Here is a 19,654-nt window from a genome sequence, read left to right as displayed (position 1 = left end):
TCAATTCACTACGAGTACTCGTGCATGTTTGGTCTGATCATTACTACCATACGTTACCGTGTCTGTATGCTCGTCTCAGCAACCTGCCAATACCATACGACACCCCCTTCTCATCCTCCTTCACCAAGTAGCTCTCGAAACAAGGGTATCCGTACTCACCGGACCGAAGGACCCGTATCATTTCGCTCCACTTTGGTGTGTCAGCAACTTTCGAGACTTTTGTCAACAACGCTCCAGAGTTCACACAAAGGCCATCGCCCACTCCTTTATACAGCGATTTATCACATCGCTGGCTGATCATCACCGCTGCTATTTGCTCCACCGAGTTGCGATCTGCACGCTGAGCTTGTATCAGAATTGTGACGACAGTCATACTGTTGTCAGGAGACATGCCGACCCAGACTCAAATGCCGGATATCTCGATTCCTCAGGCGAGGAGGATTGCGGTAGATACGACAGGAGCTCAAATTGTGCAAGAAGAGTCGCCTGCAGTGAGTATATCCCTGTGCAAGCTGGGATCAGCCAGTGAGGTAGCTGATATCGATGTGGGTAGACAAGAGACTCAAGAGGTATCTATCTACCACACTATATCGAACCAGTGTCGCATATCGCTATCGACGTAAGTGCACTCAACCAAGAACGTCTAAATGAAACGACAGCTGATATTGTATGTGTGCTCAGATTGGAGGATCCCTCGCAAAGGTCGTCTATTTCACCCGATCAAATTTACCGATATCTACAACTCCCCCCGCTTCCGGGCACTCTTCACCTTTTCTTCCTCCTTCTCAATCCCTCATTCAACCCCCGCCCATCGCCTCTTCATCCCGTCGCTCATCCGATGAGTCTCCGGCTTTGAATCCTCACTCACACGCGCCTTTCGACCCCTCACCGCCTGAACATCGACGTCCGACAGTCAACGGTGCTTTGACCCCGGGTGTCCTTCATGCGGATTATCAGACTTCTACGACCCCACCACCAGTCAGAGCTTCCCGGTCATCCATCAGCTCACATCCGAAACTTCGTCGTTCCTCTTTGCCTCCGCCTCTGCCGGGAGGACTCCTCAACTTTGCCCGCTTTGAAACCGATAATATTGAAGGGTTGATCACATTCTTACAAGAACTGATTTCCACATCGGCTGCAGCCAACCGAGTGTCTCTAGAAAAGATGAAGCGGAACGTCAAGGTGATGGCAACTGGCGGAGGAGCACACAAGTATTATGATCAACTTAGATCAGAGCTCGGCGTGGAGGTGCGACGGGAAGAAGAGATGGAATGTCTGATATTGGGCCTCGGCTTCGTCACACGAGTTCCTGAAGAAGTGTTCTGGTTTTCCGAAGAGTTGGTCTACAAAGTGTCCCATCCCGAATCGTCAACAGCTGTCAATACAGCTCACCTCACGATACCTGCTTCGGAACTACCACGACCTTCACCCACACCCCCGGCCTACCAAGTGACCTTTGCGCCTACACCTTCGAGCAAAGATTTGGCGCCACATTTCCCTTGCCTTATAGTTAACATCGGGAGTGGCGTGAGTATAGTCAAGGTCGATGAGGACGGAAGATTTGAGCGAGTGAGCGGGACATCATTAGGTGGAGGAACTTTGTGGGGCCTGCTGAGCCTCCTGACGGATGCGGATAGTTTTGATGGTGTGTCGGTCTGAACTCGACTTCTATCTGTAGATATATAATCACACGCGCTGACGGTTACGACCAGAAATGCTCATGCTCTCTGAGCAAGGTGACAATTCGGCAGTTGATATGCTCGTGGGAGACATATACGGATCGGACTACAGCAAGATTGGTCTCAAGTCCTCCACCATCGCATCGTCATTTGGGAAGGTCTTCAAGAAAGGCTCGACACCCGGTCAACGAAAGAAGACCTTTAAACAGGAAGATATTGCCAGAAGTCTCTTGTATGCCATCAGTAACAATATAGGACATGTCGCGTGAGTGATACGTCCGAACTTGGGTTCTCAGCATTTGATACTGATCGGAATACCTAAACTGGCTCTTACTGGTAGATATATGAACGCTGCGAAGTACGGTCTGGACAAGGTCTTTTTTGGGGGATGTTTCATCCGGGGTAAGTACAAATGAATTGTGGCGTCGTCATCCCTAAAGGAACGACACTGGTACCGTAATTGTGATCTTCGTCATTGACGTAGTACTATCTCTCAACTGCCAGGCCACGCGGCTACCATATCTACGCTTTCATATGCTATTCGGTTCTGGAGCAAGGGGACGATGAGGGCTTGTTTTCTCCGGCATGAAGGCTTCCTGTGAGTTTCATGCCCTTTTGAATGTTTGTCCAACCGGTCTAGGCCGGGGCATCCTCCGTTTGTCATGCCGATCACGAGCACCGAAGGGAACTAATTGTGTATCTTTTTCCATTCCTTCCCATACCTTTTATCGTGTGCTTGCGTGCTCTTGCATTCGGTCATTTCAGGGGAGCAATTGGCGCTTGGATCAAGAATGTGGACAAGGTAGAGGAGGCAGACAACGGTAATGCCGTGTCGAACGAAGATGAGACGACGCAGGACTAGAGAGAAACGACCTTGTCAGACTGGAACAAGTAGCATGATTTGACCTAGTCCCATATCTCTTTTTGGAAACGCATCATCAAGCATCATGCATGGGGTTAGGGCGGGCGGCCCTGAACGACACATTGTAGGGCGTCTTTTCCCCCACTGTTCGAGTGTCTGGGAATGCAGGCGACTGGCCATGACCATTAAGAGCGATTAAGTTGAATCTAGGGATAGGGATGGGAAGATGAGCATACCAAATGTTATCTCTTGCGCGTGAGTGAGCATGATGTGAAATATGGTCATTTAAACTTTCCCCAGCCGGTGTGAGGAGGGGGTGTACGACGGGGGTGATGCGTTGGGTCAGTTAGCCCGGTAGCAAATGGCTATTGATGGGACCAAAGCGGGGGAATCAGGGGCGGATAAGATTGAAAAAAGGGAGTGTGCCACGAACGGCGCAAGGCGGAAGGGGCATTGCCATTGACGTCATCGGTCATTAGCCCCTTTTTCCACCGGACCATTACCACTCTGTTTGCCAGCATCAGTCTAGCTGCTAATTACTCTCTTTCTGATAATAGGTACAGTAACCGTCAACCGTTCTGGTGACAAAACCGCTGGTGACAGTGGTATAGGTAGCAGTAGTAGTGATAGCATACCCCCCCCCCTCCTTTGTCTCCCCGTCCCAGAGCAGTACCCAATCATAGCAAGAGCTTGCGCCTTCCCAACTACCACGGGTCGTTCAACCATCCCCAGCATTCTCCTCTCCCACGCATGCGCTTGCTCTGGTCTTGTCAATCGAAGTGAAGCAGTTGACATTCCAGCAAACCCAACTGCTTGCATCATACCCTCCCCCCCCCTTTTTCCTTTCAGCTATCTTGCATCTCTTATACCGACCGCACCCGCAAAAACACAACGTAATATAGCCCATACATACTACCGTACATCAACTCTATCCCGCAGTCCAAAAGCTGTTCCTCTCTCTCTTCCTGTTCTATCGCTTTAGGGTCTCATACCAAAGCTGCTGCTCTCGCTCTCACGACCTTCTTGACGTTCGCTTTCATTTCATTTCACATCACTACATCCCGATCCCCCCTATTCCACTCGTTGTGTTGTCCTCACCAAGTCGAATACACGAACGGCTTCCTTTCTGGTTTCCTTATCGAACCACCTTCGAACGACTGACAATCACAACACATAAATTGTGATTCGCACCCACCCGGAAGGACGGCCGTCTCAAATACAGAATCCGGTTCCCCTCTGCGACCACTTCCCCTCGATCCCCATCGGACCACCGAATCAGCATGGGAGGTGATCACAAATGCCCAGTAAGCCTAGCTCTTTTTGTACCTTCCTGTCACCACCACCTCTGGCTTCGCTCGGAGAAAGGCCTACATTGACATTAGGTACGTCATAGCTATGCTCGGCGACTTTCACTCGACCTCAACATGTTGGACGACACCTGAGAGCGCATACAGGTGATAGACCCTACGAGTGCAAAGAGTGCCCCTTACGTTTCGCAAGAAGGTGAGTTGCCTTGCCTTCCATCTCTCCTCAAGAGTGATAGCTGACCGCGTGCTCAGTGATCTACTGTCTCGACATGTCAATAAGGCTCACAAAACCCCCGACGAGGATGCTCCAGAGAAGAAGACGACTAAGAAGGGTCGAAGAAAGTCATTCCCTGCTTCGGCACTCCCGACATCGAGCGATACTCCGTCAGATCAGCAGAAGCCACCATCACCTGTTATCCGCGAGAAATCTCGCGCAGCGAGTTTCAGTCAACAAGCTCAATTGTTACAAGCGCAGAGTATCTACCCTCATCACCCTTTACTATCCAGCACGACAAGTCAGCCATTCCAAGCGCAGACATGGAACGCCGATCCGAGTCAAGCGTTCGCAGCGACCGCTGGTATGACCAACTTCCCCTCTACCCCTTATAGTCAAGCTTTCGTCAACCCCGCGGCAGGGACGGGCAATCCCAATGCTATCCTGGGCAATCCAACTTATCCTAACCCCCCCAGCTTCGAGCCCCCCTTCACTGCCGCTCCCATGAGGATGACCGGGTCTGATCAAGGTCACGGGTCTATGGGGCGGAATTCTAGCCCCAATATGGGTGGCATCACGTACGAATGGGGTTTCAAAAAGCGAGCTTGCGATCAGTGTAACCACTCCAAGGTCAGATGCGACTTTGCGGATCCATGTTGTAAGTCCAAGTATCCCTGTCGCCGCACCTGCGCATGATGCTGACTCGCCCATTCAGTGCGCTGCACACACCGCAATCTCAAGTGCTCTTACAACAAACCCCAACGCTCGCGCACAATCGGCTACCCTCTTGTCCCCAGCCAAGCCAACTCGTATGGGGCCTTGAACACCTCCCCTCAAGTCTCCTCCACTATGTCGGTATCGCCCCAGTCGCACTTCTCGTCGCCCCACTCTACCAGTAGCCCAATCGCTCCTCATGAACCGTTGCCTCACACCGCGCATCGAAAGAGCTCGGTCTCCTCGCTTCCACCCAACGTGCCTAAACCGCCCACTCACAACAACGCTCTTCAGTGGAACACCTATCCTGTGCCTCACAACAACAACTCCAATTTCTGGCCAACAATGCAACCTCCTGGGAACTACACCGGTGCCGATACTGTATCTGGAAGTATCACTGGTCAGTTCCAGGAATCGCCTGGATCCATGAACGCGGCTTTACAGTCTGTCCCACCCTATCAATCGTCGGCTCAACCAGTCGGATACGTTCAATCCCTAGGCGTATCTCCCCCCCAAGCTACTGCTCCGACTCCCTCGTTGACGAGCAACACCACCAGTCCTTCCGATCTCGACGAGCTGCCGGAGAGGAGAACCAGCTACACTGGGACTTCCGCGACCTACGGTCCCGATCAGTGGCGGAATATGGAGAAGCAGAATGACTTACGAGGTGCTCCGACTTTACACACATTCAACAGTGACCCCACTTTTATCGTTCCTCCGAGCACATCTCCTTCCCAGATGTCTCCGACTCAGATGCACCACGCGCAATTCGACCAATCGTTCCAGTCAGAACTCACCATGCCTAACACCACGATGCATTGGCCTCAGTCTAGAAGTGGCAATTCGCAATGGCGTCAAAATGTCACGACTGACGACGACAACACCTCAGCGCTGTCCTCTTCAGCCAGCTCAACTCTCTTGGAGCTCAATGATGCACAAATGCAAGCCATTCAGCATCAACGTCGTCGCTCGAGCGCTGGCACTTGGGCGAATGCTTTGGAGAAGATGTCGATCCAGGACACTGGCAATAGTACGGAGTCATCGTCCTTCCCTACATCGGTACAGCAGGAACATTATACACGCAGGCCTACGCACCCGACCCTCAGCGGTGTCAAAGAGGGCAACGAGTCAGCAATAGAAGAGACTTTGCCTATGCCAAGCTTATCCGATGTCAAGGATCTGTGGCGGATCTTCATGACCGACCCAATGACTGGTCTCACCCCTGCTGGCGAGAAGGTCAACGAATTCGAGGGGGCTCCGCTCGTGACTCCTCGACCAGGGCTAGGCAAGAGGACCCTGAGCAAGTCCAATTCCATGCCGGACCTGCTCTCACCTCAAGTGAACGTTCCCAACTTCTTCTCCACCTTCCTCAATGGGCTTACTCCGAGACCGACCGAGCAGCAACAATCTTATCTCCCCGCACAGCAGCCAGCAGCAGATGAAGCGACCGCTGCAGACAACACTGATGTAGGCAAATGGAGCAAGGAGATTCAACAAAGACAATCGTCCTTTAATCTCCAAAGTCAACTCGGTGCCAAGTTAGGCAAGGGCCAGACGGTTCAACAGCAGCACGGACCCGCTGCCCGGACCTCGATGCAGCCGCCTGCACCACAGGCTACACGAGCGCGACCTCTCCCCAGTGTGGTTCAGCGTTCATCCGCGCTGCAACAGACTCTTGCACCAGAACGAGTGCCGAGTTTTGGTCTTCCTCAGGCATTCGAAGCTCAGTCGACATCGACCACTTACTCGAAACTTGGACTGAACAAAATGGCTCACGGCTTCCCTCCAGCTGAAGCTCGACCCGGGAATAAGCGACTAGCCAGTCAGACTCTGATTCCTGGTGACGGCAAGAAAGCCACTTTCTCGCTCTGGGACGAGGATATGGATGCCACAGCCACAAATGCTCACACAAACGCTCACAACCCGACTGGTCTTAACGTGTCCACCCCCCACTCCGCCACCGACTCTCTCGATCCCGCTTTGTTAGCCATGTCCCAGGACAATGGCATCAATCAGAGATACGTGCAGAACAACTTGATATACCATCCCAGCTGGACGATCAACACTGGGATGATGAGTCTGCCGACCGGATCGGATGGTCCATCTGGCATGTGATCGAAAGAGATTGGATGGGGCAGCTTAGACAGTATGTGCTTTCTTGCAACCTGTTTCTTCGTTCATTTTGCTCGTTGGTTATCATACGCTTCCTTTCTTGCTCGCGAGTCTTGTCGGCGCGCGAGGCGCATTTCACCTCGCTTCTGTAATTGCTATACCGAAGACTTCGTCAAAAGTGTATCCATCTCCTTGCTTGCCTCATCAGATCTGAAAATCCAACTGTATTGATAGTCAGCCCCGTGTTATAGTAAGAGAAAGAAAGAAATAAGATTATAAGATCAAGAATGAAATTGAAGGAATGCAGTATATGTACCACGGCGCAGAGGGTGTAAAAGCATTTGGCAATGGCAGCTCAAACTGTGAATGTGCAAGATGACCAAGGTGCAAAGATGCCTCGTTCCAACGAAGTTGATCGGGAACCAAAACCGCCGGTTCACGTTTCGTCCGAAACATCCATCGACCTCGGCTCTCATTTTCTCACTTTTTCTGTCCTACCCAACATCAAAGGGATCAAGGATCAAAACACACACTAGACCCATCCATACCAGAAGACAGAGGATCGACTCGACAGGCTCACATCGATCCTTGAGCATATATCACAGATAGATATTCCTTTTTCTTCCGCTTTACCATTATCTACCTTCGAAGAAAGAGTACCTCGACGGATTACAGCGGGCCATGGCCCCTGTCCAACTTCCCAATGCTCTGATTTACCTCACACCATTATCCCGACCAGGAATACTGCGGCCGATTCTCAGAGTACCGAGTGAGTCATGGTCGTCCGTCGGCTCCTCCCGAAGATTGAAGGATATGAACAGATGCTGACCTAGAGATGGTTATGATCGGGCTTAGGTATCGCTTATATCGATTTCAGAGCATTGCGGAAAGAGGGGTATAATGGTATAGTGATTGATAAAGACAATTGTCTAGTGAGTTCAGACGTATCCGTCAAGTACCTTCATCGAAGAAGAACTCTCGTCTCGCTTGGACAGAAGAAGATTGACTAGCTGTATGTGCTTTCATAGACCATCCCTAATAAAGATGAGGTGTTTCCACCTTACCAAGTAAGTTGAGGCAGCTCCTCAGTCCCGGTCCTCAACTTCCAGTCAGTTGGAAAGACGACGACGATCTGACGGAGAATCGTCCTCGCAGACAGCATGGAATGATCTGCTGGAATCGTTCAAGCCTGGTAGAGTCTTGGTAGTCTCGAATTCTGCTGGCACGAAAAAGGATCCAGGCGGAATAGCGGTGAGTGAGCGAGCATTCTTCCGCTGCTCTGTATCAGTAGGACGAGAACAACCGCGGAATGGGACGCAGCAGTGTGTCAATACCACTCTGGCACGTGTATCCGTGTCCTTTGCCTTCGCTTCCTTGTGTGCTTCTCCGGTCTCTTCGATGCCAGACCATGACCGGACGCCTCACTGATAACTGTCCCGTTTACTCAGGCCGAATCCGTCTCACTCTCCCTTCGAGCACCTGTCCTCATCCACTCTCAACCCAAACCAGGATGTTCCGCCTCCATCCTATCCTACTTCCGCGGCTCCCTCGGTTCTCCTCAAACCCATCGATCACAGCTCGCACTTTCCGCTCGGAAAGTGCAGGAAGAGGAGAAAGCGGACGAAGAGATGTTATGGGCTCGATGGAACAAGGACGTGGAAGGACCGATATTGGGCCCGTTGAAGGGGCTCAATCGACCGCATGGCACAGGGAAAGAGAAAAGCGAGGGACAGAAAGTCGCGGAAGGGATTTCGGATGCTGGAGTGGCGAGGGAGAATCAAGGTGATTCAACGGTCGGCCAGACCCAGGCTGAGAAGTCCAAGACGACGCAAGACTCCCACAAAGAGGATTCACAGCAGGGCAATAAGGCTCAAGTTCGACCACCGACAGAACCATTACGCCTCGTCGTCATTGGAGATCGATTGTTCACCGATACACTACTAGCCCATCGACTATCATTATATCTCAGACCGTTATCGAAATCGACCTTATTACCTACTGTCCTTTCCATACACACCACCTCACTGCCTGAACCCAAAGACGTGAGAGCCTTACGATGGCTTGAAGAGAAACTCACTCGAGGTCGCACCAAGGGAGGAGAAGATTACTCTCGATTCATCCTTCAAGAGGAAGAAGTGGGTCTACCTGTCGAAAAAGAGGCATCTTCTTCACGGATACCTTCGCGGTTGAGCGCCTTGAGATGGCTCACACCTGCTAGATGGAGAGAGATACAAGTCCCACCGATGACTTGGCATCCGAGGACTTGGAAACCATTACCACTTGCCGCAGGAACAGGTAGACTATTGTCGAGAGGTGCGAGATCGTTGATAAGAGGAGGTAGGAGCGGAGGAAAGTGGATTTGGACAAGAGGGAAGAGTTGGGTAGAGGCAAGAAAAGTGAGAGCCGAAGAACTGGTACAGGTTAAAGAGAAGGTTGATTCGGTCGGTCACGTATCTTCATAGGCATTGCATAGCATAGGCATAGGATCAGCTCTTCGTTTCAATGTGATCACCCTGCGAGTAATCCTCGCACGACCAGGACTGGACACAGGTGCGGTGAAGAGACATTGCAGGTGAGGAAGCAAACACACAAAGAGAGGACGAGATGGAAAGACTCCTCAGTCATCTTCTTGGTCGTCCCAGCCAGCTGGTCTCTGTATGTTCCCCCAATCGACCAGTCCTAAGAATCTCTCCATTTGATCAATGACCTCTCCCACGTCCTCTTTTGCTTCCTCTGCTTCTTCTTTGTGCTCTTCTCCATCTCTGTGTCCTCTAGTGACCCGTGTTCGTCCTTGCGAGCCCAAATCAATGCGTATCTAAATCAAGTACGGCAAATACATCGTTCAATCAGCCAGATACTATGACTGTTTTGTGGTTTTAATACGGTCTGAACCTCGCACCGGGTCCACCACCACTATGAAAATCACTTCTCACCCTCCCTTGTCCGTTTCCACCATCATCATCTTCATCTGCATCTTCCCATTGTCCATCGTCGTCGTCGTCGTCGTCAGCGTTGAATCCGAAGAACGAGGAGGGTTCGCCGTTCGGGAGAAGGGAGGCGTGGAGGGCGGAACAGGACGATAAGGCCTGGAAGAGGGGTTCGACTGGTTGTCGGGAAGAGGTGATTTGGCGAGTCAGCAGATATACAGAGTGATTTGTAGACAAGAAATGGACGAATGGAGGGAGACTGCACGCGACATCGATATGAAATCCCCAGAGTCATAGAACGATGGCCCGACGTTGACCAGAAACATAAGAAGGTGTTTCCAGCAGAGACCACTCACGTTTACTCTCACTCAGGAATATTCTAACCTCTCTCAACTCTGTAAATTCCTCACCACCCTCTTCTTCCCCCTCATCAGCCTCCTCGTCCTCGTCCTCTTGCTGTCCGTCCATCTCACTATCCTCTCCACCATCTCCGTTCAGGTGATGGGCAGCACCTCCACCATTGGCGTGTATCGTTGATGATTCTCCGACGACGGCGTCCGATTCGTCGATTTGACAATAGAGATGAGCGGGGTCAGATCCGTTGGCGGGCGTCAAGGCGTGGAGTGTAAGTGCAGGAAAGGGGAGGTTGAATCCGGGTGAGATGCCTCCGGAAGGTAGGAAGGCGACGGCACTGCACGTCGATCGATCGTCAGCTGGAGCTCAGTCCACGATTCTCCCAGAAACTGGTGTGAATGACCAGTGATATTAGATCATGGACTCGAGATTCTCAATTGAGTAGATCAGACACGATGTATGAGCGTATAACAAGGGAGGGGGAGGTGGGGGGAGGATCACTTACTCTTCGGTCACGTAGAGCGTCCCACTCACCGGACCTGCGGGCCAGCTCTCCCAACCACGATGTGTTGGGCTCATCGTCACCTCGACTTGGTCTGACCATCGGAGCACAGGAGGTATATCGATAAATGATGAAGGGGTAGAAGAGGTGAGCTGAGCATGTTCCTCCGGCGAGATAGATGTGGGGGGTGAGTTCAGAGGGGACAACATTCTGTCAGCGGGAGTCAGAATGGATTACTGCGTGAGAGTGTCAGAGAGACCTAGATTGTTCGTGAAGCAAAAGACCATTGTGTTGAAATAGTGGAACATTATTAGGTCTCAGAGAACGAAACGACTGGCGCTCGAAATTTTGATCCCGTCTGCAACTCGACAGCTCTTTGGCATCGCTGGAAGCACACTGGTACATCTATTTCTCATGGATAGTAAATTGTCTACCACATCATACATACTGCTTACACAATGCATAATCTACTCTTCTTTCTCTTCGCTACTGACCAGACTTCCAGTAACAGATGTCTCCGTCGACCACTTCATATGGCTTTCCTTGTTGTCTGAGCTTACCAGCAGCCTTGACACCCGCTTCAGAACCGTTCTCCTTGAGATCCTCGTACGCCATGATTTCACCACAGATGAACTTGTTCTCGAAGTCGGAGCTGAACGGTGAAAACGGTGTAAGCTCAGAACCGAAGTAGGTACTTTGTGTCACAACTCACTGAATAACACCGGCTGCTTGAGGAGCCTTGGTACCCTTTCGGATAGTCCATGCTCGAACCTCTTGAGGACCACCTGATATCGCATTGTTAGTGAAACGAGCTCAATACGTTCAGTGGATCACTCACAAGTGAAGTATCGGATCAATTCCAAAGACGCGTAGCCGGCAGTGGTGATCTTCCCCAGAGCACTAGGGTTTTTGCCCAAACCCAAAGTCTCGCCCTCAGCAGCTTGCTCCTCCTCGGACATGCTGACTAGTCTCTCCTCAAGAGCAACCGAGAATGGAATAAGGGAGTCACCGGGGTTGTTCTCATCGATCCAAGCCTTGATCTTGGGGAGCCATTTGTTCTTCTTTCGGACAAAGTCTCGCTCAGAAAGGTTGACAAGGTAGGTGATAGGTTTGGCGGTAAGGAGGGTGAGACCGTTGATGACCTCGACCTAATGAAACAGCCGAGCGTCAGCACCTCATTCCCTTCACTCGAGATCGAACAAGTGGCGGATGGACGAGGAGAATCAGGAAAATAATAGTTTCTCTCATTTGTATAATGGGCGTTACTCCACATCGATGAGCTGGGTTTAAAGAGCGAAGCTCTGTTTCATCACACAAGAGGAGGGGGATACATCGCAGATCAGATAGCTGAGCTTGTTACTCACCTCCTTGTTGGTCCAGTTACCTTTTCGTACGTCCATGTTGTCCTCGACCAGAATCTTCAAAATCTTTTCAACAGTGTTCTGAAAGAGCATATAATCAGTCAGGTTTCCTCGCTGAAATGCGTATCATGGTGAGTCCACTCACCATCTCCTCCTTCTTGGCCTTGTCGGCCAAGGAGACACTACCCAGATTCTTGCTTCCCTTCCTCAGCCTATCCAACTCCTTCTCCACCCACTCGATGTCCTTTAACCTCAACTCGGTACTGATGATCTGCATGTCTCGCAGAGGGTCGACATCACCCTCGACGTGGATGACCTCGGCGTCATCGAACGCTCGGACGACCTGGAAGATACCGTCGACAGCTCGAACGTGTGACAAGAACGCGTTACCGAGACCTGCACCGGTGGAGGCACCAGCGGTCAGACCGGCGATATCGATACATGTCAAGAATGCGGGGATCTTGTTTTGAGGTTTGTAGAGGGAGACAAGCCAGTCGAATCGCTCGTCAGGAACAGGGATACGAGCCTCCTCGGGGTCGCTGATGAGAAACAGAGATAAGCTGTCGCTCGGAAATCCCAAAACTGCGACCTCAAAGCTCACTCACATGGTAGCATAAGGGAAGTTGGCAGCCTTACCTAGATCGGTCTTGGAAAGGGTGTTGAAAAAGGATGATTTACCGACGTTGGGAAGACCGACGATACCAATCTGATTGGTTGGATTATTAGCGCAATAGTTCGGAATTGTAAACTGCAAGGTATGCGCACCTTCAAGTTGTTACCAGGTCGGCCCAAGATAATCTTCTTGACCTCTTCTGTCTTCTTCTTAGGGGGCATTTTCTTGAGTTTGGCTGAGTTACGGGAGGAAGTTGAGAATCCAGCTACCGCTATCGAAACAGTAGGGACAAAAGGTCGTAAAGATGCTTGATGCAAACGTACAGAGCCAGAGCCAGAGAGAAACAAGGAAGCTACGCGTGTAGAGCTGCGAGTATTGCTTCTATGTATGAGGGATGAGACGAGAGGGCGAGATGACATGCACCTCTTTTGACGTGTGATGGATTTGTGGTCGTTGATGAGAGATGCAAGGAGAAAGAACGAGAGAGTTTTGATGAAAATCAGTTTGGCGGAATTTCTCGTTCTCTCATTGTATACACCTCTCACTTTGCAGTCAACGGGATCAAATGAAGCGTTTCAAAAAATGTATGACTGTGTGGGGCTCCGTTGTGTACAAGATGAGATGCCATATGGGCTCGAAATCCAAAGTATAAATAGGGAGTTAGATGTATCTACAACTTCAGTCTTCTTTCTCATCTTACTATCATTCGCATTCGTACAAACACCACCATAGAGGTACACAATGGCCTATCCACTCAGCCCTCCCGCTCTGGACCAGCTCTTCACAGCCGCCCTGAAATGTGAGTTCGTACTTCACTGGGCCTCAGTCGTTTAATTCTCTGGTCCAGTCGTAGATGAGACTGACAGACTTCGCCTAGACCGAGAACGCGCCTACGCCCCCTACTCTCATTTCAGGTGAGCAGGCCAAACATCACTCATGCCAGTGCCCCTCGGCTGACAGAATAATATCGCTTTAGAGTTGGAGCGGCTTTGCTGACCACTGACGGAACCATCTTTGGTGGATGCAACGTCGAGAATGCCTCTTACGGTGCGTGGCTCCTCGTCGTCGCTACTCAGTAGAACATAATACTATGGAGGCGATCTGACCACCGCGAACAACAGGTGGTGCCATATGCGCTGAAAGGACCGCCATGACCAAGGCAGTGGTACGTTTCCTCGAGCCCTCAGCCTCGATGGTCTGAAGCTGATTGGATACAGAGCGAGGGGAGCAAGAGTTTCCTTGCGGTGGCTGTCGTCTCGTGAGTTTGTTTATTCCCACGCTCCCGCGGTCACATCGGCTTCATCCGAACTCCGCCCGACACAACAGCGTGATGTAACGCATGCTCTCTGCATCTTTCAACGCCGAGACGAACTCCTTGTGGCACTTTCTGACATTCTTGTTCCAGTGATATTCCCACACCCGACTGTTCACCATGCGGTATCTGTCGTCAGTTCCTCCGTGAATTTCTGGATCCCCACACACCGATCTACCTCCTCGGTGGTGCCTATCCTCTCGGCGATATCCCCAATTTCCTTTCGCATCTCGAGAGCGAAGAAGCCAAGAAGTACGTGGTGACGATGACAATGGATGAGGTTCTGCCGAATTCATTTGGACCAGATCACTTGGGTCTGCGTGCAGCTTCGAAGAAGGGATGATTTGGAAGGACAAACACGGGTATACATCGGAAGGAAACCACTAGGACAGTCTAAATGATCCTTTATCTATAATCTCACGTGCCGATCAAGTCATGAAGCGCGTCGAGCACAGAACCAAATGCGACGAATCTGTGCCCGACATTGCAGACGCTTTATTCATCTGACATTATTCTTTCACATCTGACGAAAAATGATGAGCGACTATATTGGACTTCACAAGACCGTATAAATGTACAAGGAGCTGAAAAGATCGAGGTGTGAACCTAGGCTAAACGTTCTCCTGACAAAAGCACTACCCCATTATCTTACTTACCGATGGATCGCTCAACTAAAGTTACTTGAAAACAATCGACCGATTAGGATCAAAAACTCTTGGGATCGTTTCAATAACCACGCTCCACTCGTTCACTCAAGAAGTTACCTCTTCCCCTCCGTATCATCGACGGAGTGTCTAGCCCAATGCATTGCCACATTCGGACCACAGAAACCAGGATTCTGCCATCTGTCGTAACCTTCCACCAAGCACGAACAACGGAATGTATTCGTTAGATTTGTGTCGGCCCACAGAGCGACCTCGGTCACGTAGAAGTCGAAAACTGCCACACAAGCATTCAGACATCCGACGAGGGATGGCGATGATGGGGGTAAATATAGGGATGTCCGAGGGTCAAATCGGCAATGCAATCATTTGACTTGATCAGTCACTGATCTCGAGGTCGAGTTATGCTGTGTGTACAGCCAGATATGCTTGTACTTACCGTCACATCACTCGGACGACAGGTACCCAAGTCGTCGGCGCCAAGGACCATTTCTCCCGATTGGGGATAATAAATGGAGCAGACGCATGGGAGGTCTGGTCCGCGATAATACGCATAATCCAGGGAGTAAACTGGATCATCATCGAAGGACAGACAAAAATCCTAACCATACGTCGGGACACCACGGAGTATATCAGCTGGAGGAATCACAACTTCCCTGAACAGTAATTGGATTGGCAGTCTGGTTCTGGTATCGTTGAGACACTCACGATACAATCGGTCTCGGAGCCCACATCAGTGCTCCTCACATCCTCAGCTCCGCCCCCGGCGATTCTCCGAATGAAAGCCTCATTGGTACATACTATGAATTGCGGGTTTGCGGTAGACGGTGGGGTAGGCGACGGGGAAGGCGATATTGTCGAACGCGACGTGGGAGGAGGAAGAGAGAGCAAGGACGAAGAGATCTTAGTCATGCATGTTGGGCCCGGAGATTTCGTGGAAGATCCTGCACTCGATGACATAGACGAGTGAGGTGAGGTTCTCGAAGGCGATGAGGTACAGTAGTTTTCGTTTTTGACAGTTTTTGATAGAGAGCCGGAACGCGGCGAGGGATCTTGCCAATCACACCCTGAGTCCAATAACGGTCTCACATATCTGAACAACGCATCTCTCCCACATACTCTCTCACCCACACCGGGGGAGGGGTATTCCCCCACGTTGACGTCGATGTACCGAGACCAACAACCACAATAGTCCCAGGAACCGGTCTCTGAGTCGTAACGAGGTTGGAATGTGGCAGTCCCAGAGAAGTTTCCCTCAAAGCAAACCGATAGGCATTGGTCGATGCTCTCGGCGGGAAAGTGGCCCGAGGAAGTGTTCGTCTGGTCAGTCGATGTGTAGCAAGCCGTGAATGGGAACGACGATCTGAGGTAAGTGGTCTGTTGTAGACGATCAGCGATCAGAGTGAGCGTCGCCTTGCCATAGGGGAGACTGGTCCATCACTCACGGTCGCCTGATTGTATTCGCAAATACCGCGTTTTTGAGCACCACCCTCAAAGTCTTGCGAAGTGAAAAGCTCTTCGGACGAACAGAGACAATCTCCAGACTTCTTGACATAATGAGCGAATATGTTGTCCGAGTTCCTGGCACAGTGTTTCTTTTCAGCGTGCGGGAAATGAAATGGTCGGCCTTGAGCGTTAACTTACTGTAAGTTATCGGAGGCTGGTGGCGAAATGAGACTATTGTACTGTACTGTACTCGTACAGTATGAAGACTCACTACACAAAGGTGATTGTTGGAGATCTGAGTGAGCACTCTGGATGGATCAGAATCGTCATTGCAGTCAGAATTGCGGATATTGGGGAACCGCGAATGGGATAGACAGCCTGCGAACTGTGGTGACGGCGAGAGATCGTAATCTGGAGTTGTTGCTCGAGGATTTGGACAGGGGACGAGGTATGCGGTGCTAATGGAGAGGAGCACGACGAACAACAAAGCAATCTGGATGGAGGCTGTCATGATGACTGCCATGCTTGATAGAAAGAATGAGTTGGATCGACAATGTCAGATCGAGAGATAGAGAGAATGGTGCCAGGTAGGGGACTGCTCTCTGTTGAGCAGAAGCCATATACAGTACCATTCGAGCAGTCGGTACGCACGACGGACCGCTCCACAGTGCTTATTGAGACGGAGCGTGTGGACCTGGTACAGCTTGGCACTGCTTCTTGCTTCTTGTTGCCCCTCAGATCTTCGTGTGCATACAATGCGCGCATCAGTCCGCCTCTCGTGGACCGTATCAGGAAGTCATGGGGTCGGTCGTCGTTCGTGTGCGACAACACATCTGCGCTGCATTGGTCGGTGAGACGTGAGAGGAGGTGGCGTTTGAACTTTGATTGGTGGGAAAAGTTTACTTTGGGTCGAGTCCGTGTACAGTTCAAGCCTTTCACCTACTTGAGAAGAATTGCAGTCAGGTTCTACGACCTGGCCTCTGGTGCAATTGCATGAACCTCTCTTGAATCACATACTACCGTGCTCCGACTTCCATTCATCTCGTTGCCGAGCGACCTGTTCGAATGTTTACTGTCCCTCTCGGTCACATCTTTTATTTTGAGGACGGTATGAATCAACTGAGGCTCTGGGCCAATGCATATCACGATTTAAGTCGAAACAAGAGCATGTCATGGTCCATACGGAGCTGATTATATCTTGCTCCTCACTCCAGATCTCCATTTAGCCAATCAACCAGATTCGCCAGACTACAAGCAAACGGTGGGCTGACTTATTCGAATATCTACCTATAGTTAAGCTGTTCAACTACGCTTGCCCAGCATTCCGGACCTATCGGACCCATCTCATAGGCACGTTAGGTCCACACAGACTGGGACTAGACCAGTAACTCTGCTCGAAGAAGCACCAGCAGAGATAATCGTCATACTCGTCATTATACGGCCACACAGCCACCGAAGTGATGTTGAACGGAGTGCTAGAGTTGCAGCTATTGAGACAACCGGCGAGTGAGGACGATGTTTGGACGGTGTAGAGGATTGCTTCGACGGGACCGAAGGTGTCGCAGGCGATAAAGCTGAATGGAGAGTAGAGCCATGTTGACTGTCGACCCAGAAATTGTGAGGGTGAGGCAGGCATGGGAGGAAAGAAGCGGTCAGTTTCGGTCAGCTGATCACAGTGGGATACAGGTACAGGACAACGTCACGGCACGAAGGGCGAGGTAAGGCTCACAGTAACGTCCGACGGCTGACAGCCGCCCTCAGCATTAGTTCCGGGGAGTAGATCCGTGGGGTGAGGATAATCCTCTTCGGCACAGAAACAAGCCTGATCTGCAGCGTGGTAATAAGCGTATTCGCTGCTGGGCGAGGTGCCACAATGAGTCTGTGAGGTGGCGACCGGGTGAATGCTGTTAGTCACACTTCCCTTCAAAGAAAGATCCAGAGTCTGAATGAAATCACTCACAATGCATGCTGCGTTGTCAGGGACGAATGCGACGACCTCACCAGAATCGATGATGGCGCTGAAAAAGGCGTAAGAGACACAACCGATGAACTGAGCGTTGCCTGAGGGGGGAGGAGGCGAAGTTTGTGAGGGGGCGACACTGCTCGTGGATGAGGTCGCTGTGCTGGAGATGGACGAAGGGAATGACGGGGTGGCGCTCATCGTCGACGAGAAGATGTGAGACATCAATGAGGCGCTTGAAGTCGGTAAGACAGAAGGAGACGGAGCTGCCATGGAAGAAGTACCGGAAACCCAAATGGAGCTCGCCAAGGTCGATGAATGAGTAACGCTGACCGTCGATTTCGACGACGAGGACGCACTACAGACCAATGCACTGGATAAGGAAGGGGTCATATGGGAAGTAGTGGAGCTGAATGGGGGAGAGGAAGTCGACCTTGATGACGAGACAACAGAGGTCTTGAACGAGAGAATGGCTGAAGCGGAAGGATGACTTGCCGAAGACGGTGCGACGGTGCAAGAAGCACGCGAGGTTGACATGAGGGTCGAGCAGCGCTGACCGTTTGACGGGGTGCTAGTGGTGTGATGGTTGTGACCAGGATCAGGGGAGTGAGGAGGAGCAGCAAAATGAGGAGGAGCAGGATAGTGAGGTTGTCCGGGATGATAATGCTCATCTCAACTCGGCGAGGCTGGGGCACGGTTATCCCATGACCCATCATTGCGGTGAAGAAGACAATGACGAACAACGCAGGGGCAAGCATGGTGAATCACTTGTGAGATCTGGTAGTCGGAGTCGCGATGAAGCAGGAAAGAAACGACTTATCAGCTGAAGGACAGGGGTTCGTATTCAGGAAGATCCCCTTACAATGACTGAGTTCCGGCACTAATGTAGGTAGGGATTTAGATTTCTCGCCGTTTGACGATGGGGTGCGTCCTCAGCTTCGATCTCAGCTCTGGCCCATGCGAGCGATCTGCACATTCATGCTTCTGTTCGGCTCCTTCGGTGAGGTATCTACTAGATGCCCGAACCGAGTAAAGAAGCGAAGCATAACCTGTGTTCATTAATTGCCTGCCGTGTGTGTCGATGCTTTCAGCTTCTTCCGAACATAAAACCATCTGTTCGGCGTTCGGGGTGTCTCGCACAACTCATCGCATCTTGGGTCTATGTGCGTGTGTGGGCTTCTGTGTGTAGGCTTCTGTGTGAGTATCGGTGAAAACAGAGAGTGCATGGACCTATCATTTTTCCGCTCCATCTCGCCAAAACCTCTAAAAATTGAATCACGCAATCATGTGGACTTCAACGCATCGTCTCTGTGCACCCTTCCGGAAGCGAAGTCAAGGCCGTGTTACGGTAATGATACATGTCATGGAGCTTTTCGCAATGTGCACATAGAAGGTTACTGTTAGGATTTTGCAAAATGACGGGAGCCTACAGTATGTCCCCCTGACTGTTAGAGGGAACCTCCTGCCACACATCTGACTTGGCGGTTGAGGTGAATAACTACCTGAGGTAGTGAGAGAGATCAGCACACTAGTTCTGGATCCGTGATGAGAACATCGAAGGAATCATCGTCCAGCCGAAGGGCTCACCACCTATACTCCGATTGGAAAAAGTAAACTCACCATCAAGGC

At 51.0% G+C, this 19,654-nt stretch overlaps 8 protein-coding genes across 8 annotated transcripts; 5 read left to right on the top strand and 3 right to left on the bottom strand.

Moving 5' to 3' along the window:
* Positions 1-389: 389 nt before the first annotated feature.
* IAR55_001033 (pantothenate kinase) lies at positions 390-2,541 on the top strand (the record flags this gene model as incomplete). Its single annotated transcript, XM_066944163.1, has 7 exons — positions 390-491; positions 554-619; positions 682-1,645; positions 1,713-1,944; positions 2,020-2,081; positions 2,184-2,277; positions 2,445-2,541. 7 exons carry the CDS (start codon positions 390-392, stop codon positions 2,539-2,541), a joined length of 1,617 nt encoding a protein of 538 aa, XP_066805364.1.
* Positions 2,542-3,821: 1,280 nt separating this feature from the next.
* Positions 3,822-6,891, top strand: IAR55_001032 (uncharacterized protein; the record flags this gene model as incomplete). The annotated part of the gene is made up of 4 exons (XM_066944162.1): positions 3,822-3,845; positions 3,935-4,044; positions 4,101-4,720; positions 4,778-6,891. The coding sequence occupies 4 exons, from the start codon at positions 3,822-3,824 to the stop codon at positions 6,889-6,891; spliced, it is 2,868 nt and encodes a 955-aa protein (XP_066805363.1).
* A 678-nt stretch (positions 6,892-7,569) lies between these two features.
* On the top strand, positions 7,570-9,350 carry IAR55_001031 (uncharacterized protein; the record flags this gene model as incomplete). The annotated part of the gene is made up of 5 exons (XM_066944161.1): positions 7,570-7,657; positions 7,744-7,820; positions 7,917-7,955; positions 8,044-8,139; positions 8,337-9,350. The coding sequence occupies 5 exons, from the start codon at positions 7,570-7,572 to the stop codon at positions 9,348-9,350; spliced, it is 1,314 nt and encodes a 437-aa protein (XP_066805362.1).
* Positions 9,351-9,764: 414 nt separating this feature from the next.
* IAR55_001030 (uncharacterized protein) lies at positions 9,765-10,880 on the bottom strand (the record flags this gene model as incomplete). Its single annotated transcript, XM_066944160.1, has 3 exons — positions 9,765-9,991; positions 10,172-10,506; positions 10,675-10,880. The coding sequence occupies 3 exons, from the start codon at positions 10,878-10,880 to the stop codon at positions 9,765-9,767; spliced, it is 768 nt and encodes a 255-aa protein (XP_066805361.1).
* Positions 10,881-11,157: 277 nt separating this feature from the next.
* On the bottom strand, positions 11,158-12,866 carry IAR55_001029 (GTP-binding protein YchF; the record flags this gene model as incomplete). Its single annotated transcript, XM_066944159.1, has 7 exons — positions 11,158-11,323; positions 11,384-11,456; positions 11,510-11,819; positions 12,036-12,113; positions 12,178-12,571; positions 12,638-12,738; positions 12,798-12,866. The coding sequence occupies 7 exons, from the start codon at positions 12,864-12,866 to the stop codon at positions 11,158-11,160; spliced, it is 1,191 nt and encodes a 396-aa protein (XP_066805360.1).
* A 520-nt stretch (positions 12,867-13,386) lies between these two features.
* On the top strand, positions 13,387-14,300 carry IAR55_001028 (cytidine deaminase; the record flags this gene model as incomplete). The annotated part of the gene is made up of 6 exons (XM_066944158.1): positions 13,387-13,444; positions 13,523-13,559; positions 13,622-13,692; positions 13,767-13,810; positions 13,863-13,903; positions 14,051-14,300. 6 exons carry the CDS (start codon positions 13,387-13,389, stop codon positions 14,298-14,300), a joined length of 501 nt encoding a protein of 166 aa, XP_066805359.1.
* Positions 14,301-15,397: 1,097 nt separating this feature from the next.
* Positions 15,398-15,716, top strand: IAR55_001027 (uncharacterized protein; the record flags this gene model as incomplete). The annotated part of the gene is made up of 2 exons (XM_066944157.1): positions 15,398-15,585; positions 15,653-15,716. The coding sequence occupies 2 exons, from the start codon at positions 15,398-15,400 to the stop codon at positions 15,714-15,716; spliced, it is 252 nt and encodes an 83-aa protein (XP_066805358.1).
* A 2,048-nt stretch (positions 15,717-17,764) lies between these two features.
* IAR55_001026 (uncharacterized protein) lies at positions 17,765-18,562 on the bottom strand (the record flags this gene model as incomplete). Its single annotated transcript, XM_066944156.1, has 1 exon — positions 17,765-18,562. One exon carries the CDS (start codon positions 18,560-18,562, stop codon positions 17,765-17,767), a length of 798 nt encoding a protein of 265 aa, XP_066805357.1.
* Positions 18,563-19,654: the final 1,092 nt, after the last annotated feature.

The sequence above is a fragment of the Kwoniella newhampshirensis genome, chromosome 2 (genome assembly GCF_039105145.1).
Source record: "Kwoniella newhampshirensis strain CBS 13917 chromosome 2, whole genome shotgun sequence".
Taxonomy (NCBI): domain Eukaryota; kingdom Fungi; phylum Basidiomycota; class Tremellomycetes; order Tremellales; family Cryptococcaceae; genus Kwoniella; species Kwoniella newhampshirensis.
Note: the sequence above shows the minus strand (reverse complement) of the source record. Positions and strands in the feature narration are given on the sequence as shown.